Source organism: Gavia stellata, chromosome 6 (genome assembly GCF_030936135.1).
Source record: "Gavia stellata isolate bGavSte3 chromosome 6, bGavSte3.hap2, whole genome shotgun sequence".
Classification (NCBI taxonomy): Eukaryota; Metazoa; Chordata; class Aves; order Gaviiformes; family Gaviidae; genus Gavia; species Gavia stellata.
In genome coordinates this window covers 15,052,513-15,068,009 of record NC_082599.1, presented here as the reverse complement: position 1 = coordinate 15,068,009, position 15,497 = coordinate 15,052,513, and the positions used below count along the sequence as shown (strand labels likewise).

Below are 15,497 nucleotides of genomic sequence, written 5' to 3'. Positions count from 1 at the left end.
TCTTTAGCTGCTAAAAACAACACACACAATTCTTGTACACTAATGAGCTAGAGGATGGCAGCAATGAAGCTCCTCATGGGTCTCTGTGGTTTCCTGATCTGACTACTCCTAATGCCCTGCTCCATATCCTGGAAAGCCGTGGGTTTCCAAATTGTTACAGGCAGAATATTGCTTCCCTGGAGTTTTGCAAAAAAGTAACTTCAGCTTGAAAAAATCACAACGGTAAACGTGTTTTCTGCCCAGTAGGTTTGGGGTAGGAAAGTATCGCAGCTCACTGCCGAGTGGCTGGTCTCCCCTCTCTGCGGCGCTGGGAGGCTGTCGCTCCAGATGGCAGCAATGTACAGAACACGCGTGCCCCAAAGCTGCAGGTTCTGTAGCTGGATGGGAAACATTTCCCCTTCACTTCCAAAAAGTTGGATTTTATTTTATTCCCACCCTACGTTTGGACAGAAAGCCAAAGCAAGTCATTTGTTTCGTAAGCCAGATTCCTACATTTTCTCTTTTACATTGAAAGAGACCATTTAGATTTCAACCACTGAGAAATGATGAGAGTATCAGGTCTAACACACATTTTGAATCAAGTCAGTTCATCATAGCATGAAAACTGTTCTTTCTAATTTCCGAAGATGTGAAAATGGGACATCCTAGTTGTAGGTTTATTTTCTGGGAAAAAATCAAGCAGAAAAAATAACTGAGACTAAACTCTTCTTCGTGAAAAACGTCAGGTATACTTTAGCAGCGACAAATGTTTCGAGGAAAGAACCTCTAGCTAACGCATCTAAAACATACATGAAAGCATCTAACAAGTCACACAGAAGGCAAAAATGATTGGAAATGAACCATTCTTCTTCTGCAACATACTAAAGAAATCAGATAGTATCCAAGAGAGAGCGCCCAGCTTTCTCCTTTATAATATATTGGGCATGTATGGTAACTTGCCCACATCTTTCTGACTAACTTTATATTTTCTTGGAAAGCTGTGTTTTTGAAAAGGACATCATAGTTCTGTATTTTTCTCTGCTGGTTGCAGCGAGAGCCACCTCTGCCCAGAGGGTCACAGCAATACCTGTGTCCACGGCCAGGACGCAGCGGGCAGGTCCCCGGGGTGCGCTCTGCCCTCCCAGCGCGCACGGGGAGGGCGAAGGTGGCATCGCCCACACCGCCGCCTCCGTCACGCACCAAAGAGAGGGGAGAAGCCGAGGAAAAGGTTGCAAACGTCAGCTGCGGAGCCCTGCGAGAGCAGCGAACGGCGGGAGGGCCTCGGGGTGAAATTCCCGGTCTCTCCCAGGTGAGGGCACTGCTGGATGGCGAGCAGAGCGGCGGGCCCCGCTCCCGGTCCCGCTCCCGCCGCCCGCCGCTCGCCCGCTCCTGCCGCCGCCCCTCCGAGGCTTCTGCTGCACACCGCTTCCTGCCGGAGTTCCTCCATTTGCCGGGACTTCTTGCCCGATGCAACTCCAAAACGGTTGTAAACCCCCTTTTCCATACCTGCCTGCCTTAGAGAATGGGAAGAATGAGTCATTTTTCGCCACTCTTTTAAAAGCCGAGTTAACTGCAGCCCTTCAGCACACATAGCCCAGCTTTGGCTTGGTAAGCCGAACGTGATGGCCCCACGCTGGCCCGCTTCTTTTCACCTAACTCCTTCAAATCTTTTCGTGTCTTCCTGATGAAGAGGATCACATCCCTCACCCAGGCCCCATGTAAGGCTACGGTACTTTATAAGCTGCAAAGGCAGCAGTGGAATTGGTGTTCGAGAGTGTCAGCTTTACTGAAAACTGGGGATAGATTTGGTGCTCTGCCTGGGAAACTGCATATGCTCCGGGCGTATGGGACTGTGGCCTTTTGGGGTAGGGTTGTTGGGGGGAAACTGGTGGGGAGGCCATAGGTGCGAGGATGTGCTTGTAAAATATCACGTTATTAAAAACACAGAAGAGTAAGGAAATCCAGGTTCTTGCCCTGGACTTGCACTTTCATTTTGTTTTAGCCTGGGTATTACTGCAATTTTTGTCTCCCAAGAAGAAATTTGACTATTAGTTCACTAGTGAATGTAAAGTGTTTTGAGATCATAGATAAGAGGCTTGTGGGAGTGAAAAAGTATTATCTCAGCCTTCAAAAAGCTTGGTTCAGCATTTTACCTTAGGTACTAGTTTCTGAAGTGATTTGACTATCCTTAGTCACCTCAGATTATGGCTCTACATTTTAATACCAGACACTAGTTATTTCCATACCACCATAGCATTTATGATGTGTGATCCTTTCTGCTTAACTAGTGAAATTCATATACCTGATTACAGTAATGATGGGCATTTATAAAAGCTTAAATAGAGCTGTCTGAATATTTCTAATAATTGAGTTCTCTTAAAGGCTGCCTAGAACTCATCACAACCACACACTGGGAGTCTGCCCTGTTTAATATTTCTTCCTTGGACCATTGTCTGTAAATCACTTTCCTTATTCTTCCTAGACTCATCCTGTTGCTTTCAGGGTGACCTTTGTTGCCCAGCCTCTTTAATTCTAGGAAGACGTGTGCTATCTTTTCAATATCATCGAATTTTGGTATGTGGGGTAAAAGAGAGGGGACATGGACAGGATGGGCAATGGAGAGACATTGTTCTTCACTTGCTTCCCTGTTGGGCCAGAAGCTAGGTAGGCCACGGTGGGTGGGAGTGGAAGCAGCATGCGCCTAGAGAAACACAGGCTGTGTGGCTCTGGAAACAGGGTGCAGGAGCAGGGCATGCTACAGGCAGGTTGTAACAGGCACTTTGGAAACTGGTTGTCATTCTACAAGCTGGTTTGACTGGCCCACATTGAGCTTTCCTCCAGCATGATCTTGATTGTAGGTCAGCTTTCACTCTAGGAGCATCTTTTGGTTTTTTTTAACATTCATTATCACCAGTTCGCTTTTTCTCCACATTAGGTGGCCTGTCTATCCCATATAAAATTCCATGTCTTTATTGGTTAAGAAGGTTAACTTACTGGGCAGGCTAGGTTTGACTTTTGCACTGCATGTAGTGCTTGTGAAAGAAGTATGTCGAGCACAGTCACTGGGATCAAACAGTAGTATCTTACTTGTGATGAAGTTTTTATACTGCAAAGTGGACCTGGGTTTCTCCTAAGGACTCTGGTATTTCTTTCTCAGCTACTGATCCCTTTTTAAATTTGGGCATTCTGCTTTGGCTCCCAGTACAGGTTTCCTCTTGTGAAAAAGCATTGTTGATTTTTTCCTACCAGCCACCTTCAGGTGTCTAGCGAGGTGTCTGCCCGAGTGAATCTGGAAAGAGCCCGGGCTCTGAAGGTGGGAGTGAAGCATGCTGTGGGTAGTGTGTGCACAGAGGCATCCCTGCCTCCAGCTTTCCTTCCCCACCTGGGAGACCTTTTAGGACTAGTCAAGCACATCTGAAGAACTCTTTAATGGGTGAGCACCCCAATACTTTGATTTTAAAATATTGTGTAAGAAAGAAAGAAAAAAGACTCCTCGTGTGCCAGTCTTTTAGCCTACATAGCATTCCCAGAAAGCCTGGCCACATTCATATTTCAATATACAGGAACTTCCCAATTCCTCCCTCTCTGAAGTCCCTTCCCTTCCATGACTGATTATCAAAGCTCCAGGGAAGCTTCCCCTGAACACAGCTCCAGGGAAGCTTCCCCTGAACAGGGAAAACTTCTTTGGAGCAGGTTGCAGGACACTTCCAGGCAGCTCCCAGGGACTCAGCAGGAGGGCCCAGGAGAGGTGTGATGTCCCTCCTGAGGCTCTGCAGCACACCTGCACTGCTCTGCCTCTTTTTAAAAGGCCCACTGGCAGCTAGGCCAGTTCCTGGAGGCTGCAGGATTATTCAGTCATTACAGCAGCATTACAGCAGGAGAAGAATAATCCATAGGATTTCCTTTTGAAGCAGGAACATGTAAAGCAGGGAGGGGTCCTGGAAAGAAAAGGAACACTCTAAAGGTTTGTCGCTTACTAGAGAAGAAAAAAAATCTCGAACGAGGTTTCTCTGCTAGCTTAGTCACTCTGCTGAACAGAGCAGTTAGTTAGACCTTCATGTGAGCTGCAGGAGGCTCACATGATGTTGCTCCAAATGTTGCTATACAAGTTGTGCTATGGAGGCGCATCAGTGATAATAAAGCTTTTCTTTAGCTCTCACGAGCTGGTGTAGTTGCTGGGGCATGTGGGTGCTGCCCCTGCGCATGGGTGAGCCTACGCCAGCAGGGATGCCGAGGGCATTCCTGTTCTGCAGGCAAGGGCTTGGGCCACGGGTCGGCTGGGACTATTTTTAGTAGCTCTCTGGAAAATTTAGGGAGAAGGCAGTTTATCATCAGACCTTGAAAGTTGACATGTAACTCCTACCACCTCACCGATATTTTTTGGATCGTCATAGCAAATTTATCTTTAAAGTCTGATAAAGAGTATCATAATAATGTGAAGTTCCGTGTAGCTGTGTATTTTTATTTGTTGTATACCTAAATGCCTTGCTGTTGTTTTTTCTGATTATTTTCTTCCCTAGACACAAATTTTATGTTGATTCACAAAAATCTGCACTTGTAAAAAAGCTTCTCTAGCACCATTTCCCCAGGTTTATGTTTCTAATTATTTGAATTTTGTCTCATTTTTATTTGTTTAACCTTTGCATTATTACTCAGTCACTTCCAAATGCCAAAGCAGGCATCTTGTCAACCTAACTAGCTCCCAGACTGCTTTCCTGACTAAGTCCAACTGCAGCACCTCTTAGCTCTTTCCAGGGTACGTTAAGCCACAGAGCTACTTCCTATCTTTTACTGGAAATGTTTTTATCTCAGCACTAGCAACCTGTACCTGCAGTCTGCAAGAGACCTATCTAAAAAAAGCCTCACAGAATAGTTGTGGCTGTTCCCCCCTCCACTTGGTCTTCCTTGCTAAAACCCACTGGAGGGGAAGGAACACAGATTTTTATCTAAATAAGTGATTGCACTTCCATATGTGGGGCTTCCCCAGCAGGAAGAAGACCTCTGCCTCAGCCCCACTAACAGCAGGGAAAATTGCCATGTTGATTTAAATGTTTCAACAACTGTCAAAGAACATTTCCAGCAATACAAGAAAACATTAGGGCCTTCTCAGCTTACAGGTATGTCAATATTCTGATCCTGGTCAATGGGTGTATAAATAGGCACCATGCATAAATCCCAGTGGAACATCCTTTGCATTTGAGAAGTTAAAATTATTTTTCCCTCCAAGGAGTTAGAGATTGGCATTTTCAATTCGTCCTTTTCATGAGCCCAGTAACTTTGTAGAAGTGGAGGAGTCTATTAAGTTACGGGATCTTTGAAAGGGACACCAATAATCAAGTCAGTGCTCAATGGAACAAGGTTTTTCCCACAAATCATGATTGATATCTGTGTCATTAGTAGGGTAGCTGCCCATCTCTTATTGTGATTGACAGGTTAATAAGGGTCCTGGGGCTATCTTTTCACTGCTAGCACAGAACCTAACCAATTGCTTTTAAATGATTGCTAATTTGATGGAATATAAGCAGAAGGCATAAAAATATGTGGAATAATGTCTAATGCAGCTTTTACTCCTGGTATTCTGAGCGATCCCATTTTAGAAAACAGATTAGAATGTAGTTAATAGATTTTCATTTTTTTTTAGACACCCAGTTTTTAAAGAAAATCTTGTAGTTGTTCTTTGGTTCAATTAGGAGCAAAAGAGAAGGGAGTTTTGTAATGCAATTGTCCTGTAAAGGAAAATGTTTTAAATTGGGGAGATTATGTGAGCAGACCACCTGTAGGGCATTCATAGCTCTTTTCTATAATGCTCCAAGCCATGCCTTGCTGCCTGCAGTCTGGCTAACAATGCAGGGAAAAGCTGTTTAAAAGGCTGTTCTCCCTTTTCCCTCTGGTGTTCACTAACTGTTACAAGTCTTCCTCTTAAAATAAAAAAAAAAAGAAAAGTCCCATGTCCCTTTAATTGAAGAACTTTAAGGCTCCATGGTGGCCAATTGGTCTGCAACAAGAGGAACCAGGCAGCAGGGAAAGAAACTTCAGACTATACATCACGTTTGGTGAAGAGAAAAGATCAAAGTTTTCCCAAACTCAAAAGAAACCAAGTTCCCTACAGATTAACCCTATTCATTTAGCTCCTCTTAAAGGAATGATGTTCTGAGCCACTGGGCAGACAGGTAAAAAGTTCAACAATTGCCAAAGCATTCTTCTGTTAATTCAACAGCCTTCTGCTCAAATAAATTAGCTTAGTCTTGACAGAAGAACAATACCTTTTCTCTTGAAAAAGGACCATATTTGATATACAAAAGTTAAGTATGAAAGGTTAAGATGTTAGTTTAATCTGTTAAGAAGAGATTGATCTAACACAAATCTCAACTCGCTATTCCACCATAGTACATGATCTATGAATTTAAAACATTAACCTTTTACACTTCGGTATGCATCCCCGGAAAGGCAGGTGCTTACTGAAGTATAGACAACAGATATGAGAGGTGTGTGTGCACATTCCTAAAATAACACCCATTTTAAAAGGATACTTAACATGCCATGCATGATGACTCTTTTGTAAAGGCTCGGTTTAAAGACACTGTCATCTTTCGAAAAGCAGAGAACTATGGTAAGGCACCTCCCAGTTTCGGCAAACACTTTTTCAGAACAATTTGTTGAATGACTTGTTTTCCTTGTGTCTACGTATCTCACTGCTTTAAGAGAGGCAGCCATCTATTATACAGTAATGACTGGAGCATGAATGTAGTTTGTAGTTTATAGAACCGCCTAAAGACATAGCTGGAATAATCACGGCAGGAGTAGGGGAAAAGCTTGAAAAAGTCATTTATCAAAAGTCATTTTATTGACAAAATAGAATACTCATATTTGCTCTTACAAGGGTAGCCTCTACACTTTTTTTACAAAAAAATTTACAGACTGTATAGCTTTGGATATATACATATTTTACACATCTGTACAAGGTAACAAATAATTATATAAATACATCCTTTAATGTAGGAAACCCGTATTTAGTTGGGGTGTATAATTAAGACATGTTTTGATTCAGTCTGTATTGTAAGGCATTTGCCTGGTCATCAATATCGCAAAAACCTGCAGTCCCAGCAGACTCCCACCTCAGGATGGGGGGGGAGGAAGACCCTCACTCCCAGGAGCGAAGAGCTGCTGTGAGTCCAGAGTGAATCAGAAGCCGCTGTGCCTTGTCCTCTGCAAGACACGGGTGAGCCTCTACCCTCCTCAGCCAGCAAAATAATAGGCTGGCTCCTTGAAGTACATGCTCCCTGCATATGAATGGAGGGGAAGGAGGAGGGGGCTGGAGCCTGGGGCCTCTGCCAGCTGCATTGTTCTATACAAGCTGTGGCTAATAAGGACCATTAGGGGTTCATTAATGGCACCAAACAGTGAGGGGGCATTTTAGGCAGGCCACTGTCCCTCATTCCTTAACCTTTGGCCTCTTTCCCCCTCCTCACACTTGAGACAGGGGCATCTGCTTGGGGTAGGAGACAGAGCTGGCGGTGCCCGACCTCCACGTCAGGCCAGTGCTGACATCGCTGTAGAGGGAGCCACCGCCTCCAGCCCCAAGTCCTCCTGCTGCAGCAATCGCCGCCTGCCCACCTGCTCCTGCCCCCGTGCCCCCAGCCACGGCAGCACCTTTGCTGGCCCAGCAGCAGCGGGTGCAGAGGGCTCTCCAGGACTCGAGGGTCTTGCCAGACCAGACCCAAACACCGGAGGTGATGCCCACCACCAGGCACATGAAGTACTTGAGCATGAAGACAGCATAGTCAGGGCGGCGGGCCTGATCAGGCTGCTGGTCACGCAGGCAGGGACAGTTGTGCGTGGCCTCCCAGCGGGGCCGGTTGTGCTGCTCGTAGAAGAGGCAGGCAACCACGCTGGCAGCTGGCACGGTGTACAGCACAGTGAAAAGGCCCAGGCGTATCATCAGCTTCTCCAGCTTGTGGGTCTTGGTGGGGCCGCCCTGCTGCTTGATGACGCTGCGGATGCGGAAGAGTGAGACGAAGCCGGCGAGCAGGAACATGGAGCCGATGGCCAAGTAGATGAGCAGTGGTGCCAGCACGAAGCCCCGTAAGTTCTCCAGGCTCTGGTTGCCCACGTAGCAGATGCCAGCCACGGGGTCCCCGTCCACGGAACTGAGCGCCAGCACAGCGATGGACTTGACGCTAGGGAGCAGCCAGGCGGCCAGGTGGAAATACTGCGCATAGCCGGCGATGGCCTCGTTGCCCCACTTCATGCCGGCGGCGAGGAACCAGGTGAGGGAGAGGATGACCCACCAGATGGAGCTGGCCATGCCGAAGAAGTAGACGAGCAGGAAGACCACGGTGCACAGCGCCGGGCCGGTGCTCTCGTACCGCACGTGCTCGGCCACCGCCAGCTCCGGCTGCAGCTCGGCCGCGCCGCCCGCCGCCCCGCGGCCCCCCGCCGCCGCAGCCCCCGCCGCCGCGCCGCCGCCGGCCCCCGCCGCCCCGGCCCCGGCGCCGCCCGCCCCCGCCCCGCCGCTGCACGCCACCTTCTCGTGTCCGGCCACCAGGCGCACCAGGTAGCCGAGGGAGACGAAGAGGTAGCAGGCGGCCAGGAAGATGATGGGGCGCTCGGGGTACTTGAAGCGCTCCATGTCGATGAGGAAGGTGGAGACGGTGGCGAAGGTGGAGAGGAAGCAGAGCACGGACCAGAGCCCGATCCAGAAGGCGGTGAAGGCGCGCTCGTCGGGGCTGAAGTAGGGGTTGTGGCAGGGCAGGGCGCAGTTGGCGATCTGTCCCGTCTTGACGCGGTTGTAGAGCGGGTGCCGCTCGCTGGACACCGACACCATGGGCGCCCGGCACTGGCAGCCCGGCTCGCAGGGCGGCGGCGGCCGCGGCTTGCGCGGGGCCTCGGCCGGCGGGGCGGCGGCGGCGGGGGGCGCCTTGGCGGGGCCGCCGGGCTTGGCGCCGCGGAGCGGGGGCTTGGCGGGCGGCGGGGCGGCCGTGGTGAGGTCCGTGCGGTTGTAGTCCATGCAGAGCGTGTCCGGGCTGCCCTGCTCGGGGAGGCGGTCGCAGCGCATCCTGTCGGGCCAGGCGAAGCCGTACTGGCGCATGAGCGGGGCGCAGCCGGCCTTGGCTCGCTCGCAGACGCTGCGGCAGGGCGGCAGCGGCTTCTTGTAGTCCTCCAGGCAGATGGGGGTGTACATGCTGCAGAGGAAGAAGCGCAGGTCGCTGGAGCACTGGATCTCCACCAGCGGCCAGAACTGGTGCACCTCCAGCCCGGCCTCGTCCTGCGTGTCGTGGTTGAACTGGTTGGGCATGTAGGTGTAGTTGTAGCCGATGCCCTTGCAGAGCGGCACGGTGATCTCCTGGCACGACAGCTCCTTGGCCGAGGAGGAGGACGCGGCGGCGGCGGCCGAGGCGGCGGCGCAGCCGGCGCGCTGCAGCAGGGACAGGGCGGCGAGCAGCGAGGTGATTTCCAACAGGTAACTCCACTCCATGCTCGGCGGCGGGCGGCGGCGGCCCCGGCTTCTCTCCCGTCCCGCTCAGCTGACCCGGGGAGCGCGGCGCCACAGCAGCCCCCCGCCCCGGCTACCCCTCTGGGGGGCGGAGGGCGGCCCCCTCCGTGCCGGCCGCAGGTGAGAGGGCTCGCAGCCCCGGCGGGGCTCCGTCGCCCCGGAGGGAAGCGGCTCCGCGGGCACCCGGTGAGGGGGAGCCGCCGGCGAGCCCCCGCGCGGCGCCGGAGGAGGGGGTTCCGCTCAAGGAAGGCCCCTCAGCCGCCGTCGCATCGCTCCTCGCGGGGCTGGCTGCGCGGGAAGGGTCGCCGCTTCTCTCGCCGCTGCTCCAGCGCCGGCCGGGCACGGAGCGGCGGCAGAGAAGTTTCGCCGTCAGCCCCCGCGCGGCGCGGTCAAGATGGCTGAGGCGTCCCGGGGACCAGGCGGTGCGCCCCGCGGCGCCGGGCTCCCACCGCCCCGAGCGGGCGGGCAGCTGCGGGGCCGGTGCTGGGGCGGCCGGAGCGGCTCCTCCTGCCGCCCGCCCGAGCGCCCGGCTCTGCGGTGAACCGCCGGCCAGTCCTCGCTCTGCGCCTCCTCCGCCGCTGCCGGCAGGGCGAGCCGGGCGCCCCTGGCCGCGATCGCGCCACCTGAGCCGCGGGGCGAGCGCGGCAGCGCCTCCGCCTAACTTCTCGCTCTCCGGCCCCGGCAGCGCCACTCCGGCCGCCGCGCTCTCATGAATATTTATAGCAAGCGCCGCCAGGCCCCGCCCCCACCGCCTCGGCCGCCTATCAGCCGGGCCCGGGCGAGGGGCGGGGGGCCGGCCCCAGCCCTGCTTAAGGTGGAGCCGGCGCCCGGCTGTGGCGCGGCGGGCGCTCCTCCGTCCCCCTCAGCAGCGGGGGACGTGGCGGTGGTTTTAATCTGCGTTGTACGGGTTCCTGTCCGTACGGAAAGGTGCGGTTCTGCACCGTGAAGCGCTCCCTGCCGGGTGCGTGGGCTGCGGCAGGCAAGCACCGGTCCGGGCTGCTGCAGGGTACTTCTTTCCCCTTGCAAGGGTTCCCGGTCACGTCAGGTTCACTCCAGGAGAACCGCAGCCAGCAGTTCAGCCACTGCCCGGAGTCCCCTGGGAAGAGGTTTTCTATCCATCTTTGGTATTGGCGGGAGTTCTCAGCCTGTGCCGGTTTGAATATTGCAAACGCTGGTCGTCCCTCAGCCTGTGCTGGGTGTCTTGCACCGCGATGCTAAGGCCGCGTTGGACCGGCTGTTGCACGTGTTAGGAAAGGAGGCGGGAGCGCGGCGAAGCTGGGGACCCGGCGGCACCGAGCAGTGGCTTGGCCGACACCCGGCCGCGCCTCCTGGGGCCTCCCGCGTCTCCGCAGTCACCCGCTGCACGGCTGGCGGTACACGCGCGTACAATGCATAGTCTGAAATGCAGCGTTGGTGTTCTCCTACTCGGGGTCACGGCTAAGGCTGAAGAGCAGGGAGGAAACGTAAGGTTAATAAAACCGGGATTCCTGAAGCGCAGGCAGTTGCCAGTCAAAGCGTGCTTGCCAGGCAAGACAGCTCAGTGAGCGGGTACGGACATACCCGCCTGCTGCCGCGCGCCCACACCCGCGGTGTGCGCGCACCAGGGAGCGGCCGGCGGCTGAAGTTCCCCGTGGGACTGCGGAGAGCAGCCCCGCGCCCCGGCAGGTGAACGCTTCTCCGCGGGGGCCGGCGCGGCCACCGACAGGGCAGCTCCCGCCGCAGGTGTGCGCGGCCGCTGGTTCGAGCTGGTGCTCCTCCAGCCGGGAAAGGGCCAAGGTCCGGCTCGGCGGCCTGCGGTGGGCGCACAGGCGGCCCGCGTCGCGGCCGACCCTGGCGAGTGACCTTCGGCCCAGCCGGAGCTCCGGGATGCCGGTTCTAGCTGGGCCGCGGCTCCCCGAGCTTTCACGTCAGCCCGGTGGGGCAGGCGGTGACTCGCTGAGGAGCCACGTGCAGCCGCCGAGGGCTGCGTGACCCGCCCGGGCCGGCTTCTGAGGCAGCAACGCCGGCCCGCGGCGCGGCAGAGGAGCCGGCGCGCCTCCCTGCTGAGGCGCTGCGCGGTGGCTCCCGCCGGCCGCCCGCGGGGACCCGCCGGTCCCGGCGGTGGGGCCGCGCCGCGGGCAACCTTGAGGGCCTGAGGGGGCCGAGGCGCCACGCGCGCGCCTCGCTCCCCGCGCAGGCGCCGCCGCGCAAGGCCGCGGGCCGCCCCCTATCCCGCCGCCCCGCGGGCGGAGGCTGCCGCCCTCCGCTCCCGGGGGCCGGGGGGCGGCCCTGAGGGGACTCGCCGCTCTCCCCCGCCCGCCGCAGAGAAGGGGGGCGGGGAGGGAGTTTCGGCGGCCTCTCCGCGGCCGGACCACCTTAAGGGGAGCGGCGGCGGGCGCGGGTTCGGTGCGCGGCGGGGGCGTCCCGGGGGGTTGTTGTCCTCCCAGGACGGGGCGTTTGTTTGTTAATTGACGCGCTGTTGCGCTTCGCGCTTGTGAGGAGCTCACGCTGGGGCTGTAATGACTGTAATCTCGGGAACACGCCGCTCGGGGAGCCGGCGGGGTGGCGGCGCGGCGGGGCTTGTCTTTCGGCGGCGTGAAATTTCGTGATTCGCCGGGTTTCAGACCGGCAGAAGCGGAGCCGGGGCGGGGGGCCGGGGGTGGGGGCGAGCCCGCCCCGGGGGGCGGTGCGGGAGCGGCGGAGCGGGCGCCGGGAGGAAATGGAGCGCATGAGGCAAAACAAAAAAGCAATCCCAAGTTTGTTGGCTGTGCTAACAGGATCCTCGCCGCCCCTGTCTGCCTCTCTGTTTAAATGAACACACGGATTACCCCGTTAGGAGGAAATGGGCAATAATGGGGCAATAAGCACGTTTACTGTGTCATCATTGCGGTGATTTGCAAAACCCCTCTCTCGACCCCAGCGCCGACCTGGGGGAAGGTGTTGCTTTCTGACGTGACAGCGAAGTGCTTGGAGGACGTGGCCGTGCTGCTCCGTGCTTCACATCCCGGGCTGTGAAACCAGACCCGCTGCTACATACGTGTTACGATTTCTGGTCAAAATCGGAACTTTTCCGAAAGTAGCAGACGGTTACTTAGTGCCAACTTAGTTAAAAAGTGTTAGGAGATTGAACAATGCCCAGTGAAGAAAACGGAATGAAAAATTTATCATCTGGCTGGGTTCTCCGTGACTGACAGAGGTTTAAAAAGTCTCTTTCCAGTCCTGGATGTGATGCTCCGTTTTACGAAGTGGCTGTTGCGCTGTTGGCTCCTTGAAGAGTACCTTATTTAAAAATCTCTACAGAATGTAAAAACGAGTGAGTCTAGTCAGGAGAGCTGGGCGAGTCTGTAAATTACCGCTCTGTCAGGATTGCTATTGCCTATTACAAAGTACCTTTTTACGCTGAACTTAAGCTCTACACTACAGAGACAGCAGATGTGAGGTGATGGCTTCCAAAAGCAACACAGATGCTGTAAAATTTCCATTGCAATATTTCAGCAAGGAAACTCAGGAGACATGCTGAATGCTACAGTTTAGAATTACACTATAACTCTCCTCGAAATAAGAGAATAGCAAGTTTCTCTCAACAGTACACTTGGCTTCATTTCTACTGTCGTTTATATGCTCTTGTTTTCTTACAGCGTGAAAAGAGATGCAGCACAAAGATACTGTGTGTCTTGAAGCTCTTCAGTAATGACAAACTTGGTAATATGGAACTTCATGGCAATTTAGTAATGACTGCATGTCCACATTCCCTAGTAAGACCATGATAATTTTTGAAATTGTCTTTCAGGTATATAAAACAGCACAGTTGTGGGGAGGCTGCCTTACTTTATGTGGCTGAAAAGCAGCCTAGGTAGCTCAAGGCTTTGGAATCACAGCCTATTGTGTGTTCCTCATATACTGAGACTTCCCTGAAGTCAGTAGAAGTACTGAGATGAAGGAATCATGGGTCAAGTCTTTAAAATGGTTTGTGTGTTTATTCCAGAAAATACAGCAGCTGCTCTTTCTGAAAAGCTGAGCTTTGCTATAGCAATACAGACTACTTTAGAGCACTTTTTGCAGGGATTTCAGAACAGATGTCTGGTCATCAAATCATGTGGAAATACAAAGCTGGCAAGAATGTTACAGATGCTATAACCTTTTGCAAACCTATAGATTTGACAACAAGTAGGTAACACTTCTACAAGTCTTTGTTGCCACAGATATTAATGCTTCTTTTATTCAAACGTTTAGGTTTGGCACTGACCTCTCTGATATAAGCCTAATTTTTGTGTGCATCTAAGGTTTTGCATTTGGGATCATACGGATCACACCAAACCAGGTAATGGTAACTACAGGGTGTTTTAGTTTGAGATTAGTAAATTGGCTCTTGTTTTTTTTTTTTTTTTTACTGGAAAGAAAACTACCACATAAAATCTAGGATTTAAAATGGTATTTTGTTTATTTAAAAATACAGATGTTTAGTTTACAAGACTGAAAAATTGCTTTTTAATTCCCACCTAGTGTTCTCCAGTAAATTTTAGTGTGGCATTGTCTGCATTGGATAGGTCAATGAATGGTGCTTTTAAAAAATATTTGAAACAAACTCAGTCCATGGAAATTGTTCAAATAATCTTGTTAGAATGAAGCCTTGACTGAAGGCAGTAATTTCATGGATTAAACCCAGAAGGGGCTGTCTAGTCTAGTCTCTTTCCTATCGCAGGCCACAGAGCTTTATCCAGAGACTGTCTATGCAAATACTGGTTAGCTACAAGACATAGGGGATTTTGCATGGCCAATACATTGAACAACATCATGAAACTAGAAACTGTGGAACTTTTTGAGGACAGGGTAAATAGGAGCAGGAAGAAAGAGTATTTTTACAGGCAAGTTAGTAGACAGCATAAGGTGGAGGAGTTGTGGCATCTTACTACGTTCAGCTTTTCTCCAAAAGTACCAAATAAAAGTAAGAGAAACTGTTTTTTCCAATCCGTCCTTTTCTCTCACATGCCACATATAGTCCAGAACTGAAAACATGGAGTATGGAAAGGAACACTGATTTGTACTTCTGCAAGTCTGCAAAGCAGAAATTATGAGTAAAAATCCAGCACTGTGAAACCTGCAAAGAAATAGGGATGGGAGAGTACAGTGTGCATATATATCTTATATTTTGATAGATGTTTTCACAAAAAAATTAAATGGCATTGACACATCTTCTGAGGCAGCCTGTATTTTATTGTGATTCATGAGAACTTTTTGTAGACGAGAAGAGCAATGTTCTGCTTACATCTTTTCAGGAATGTCAGATCTGATTGTGGATGGGCACAGTACCATGATGCTACTGTTGGTCAGTGAGATGTGAGAGAACCTTTAGAGAAGAAAATAGGCTGAATGCAATCTGCTGCAGTAGCTGCTTCTGGAGTGCAGTGTGCTGGTGACAGAGGAGGAGAAACTGCTGGAAGAGTGCTTTGCTGTCCCTTTGTCATAAAGGAGGATGACAAATTGATTCATCAGTGCTGTGTTCTGAGGATTGCTCTGACAGTGAAGCTGCAGGTGTGGCCCTGAATGTGGCTGGAGGGTTTTCTGCTGAATGTAGGAGCAGACCATGATTAGACTTCTTCCTGAGGCTGCTTTGGATGTGTAGGCTTCGCTAGAGAAGCAGCATGAGCAGCAGAATGAGCGTAAGAAGTCAGTGAGAACAGCAGTTTAGCATGAGGGCAATGTAAGATCAATGTGTATTGAAGGGCTTACCTTCATTCTCCTACACTATGATGATTGGGCTGCAGTGTATTGGCTCACTCAGTGTAATCGTGTATTGCTTCATTTCTCATTAGTGAAACAATGCAGGAGGAAGGAATGCAAGAAAATATGGATTATAAGGATTATGAAAGAAAGTAAGTATTCTTGAAGGCAATCTTTTTCATTTTCCTTAATATTTTTTTTTTAATTTTTGCTCATTATTTAGCAAGCTTTATTTATAATCTGTCTGTGCTCTTAATACCTCATGGTGTGATGTTTCACACATGATAGATCATGTGACTTTTGAAGGCAAATTGTCCTGAGTTAA

General features: G+C 51.9%; 1 protein-coding gene across 1 annotated transcript; it reads right to left on the bottom strand.

Moving 5' to 3' along the window:
* Positions 1–6,815: 6,815 nt before the first annotated feature.
* On the bottom strand, positions 6,816–9,454 carry FZD8 (frizzled class receptor 8). The gene has a single exon (XM_059818418.1). It carries the CDS (start codon positions 9,452–9,454, stop codon positions 7,445–7,447), a length of 2,010 nt encoding a protein of 669 aa, XP_059674401.1. The 3' UTR covers positions 6,816–7,444.
* Between the last annotated feature and the right edge of the window lie 6,043 nt (positions 9,455–15,497).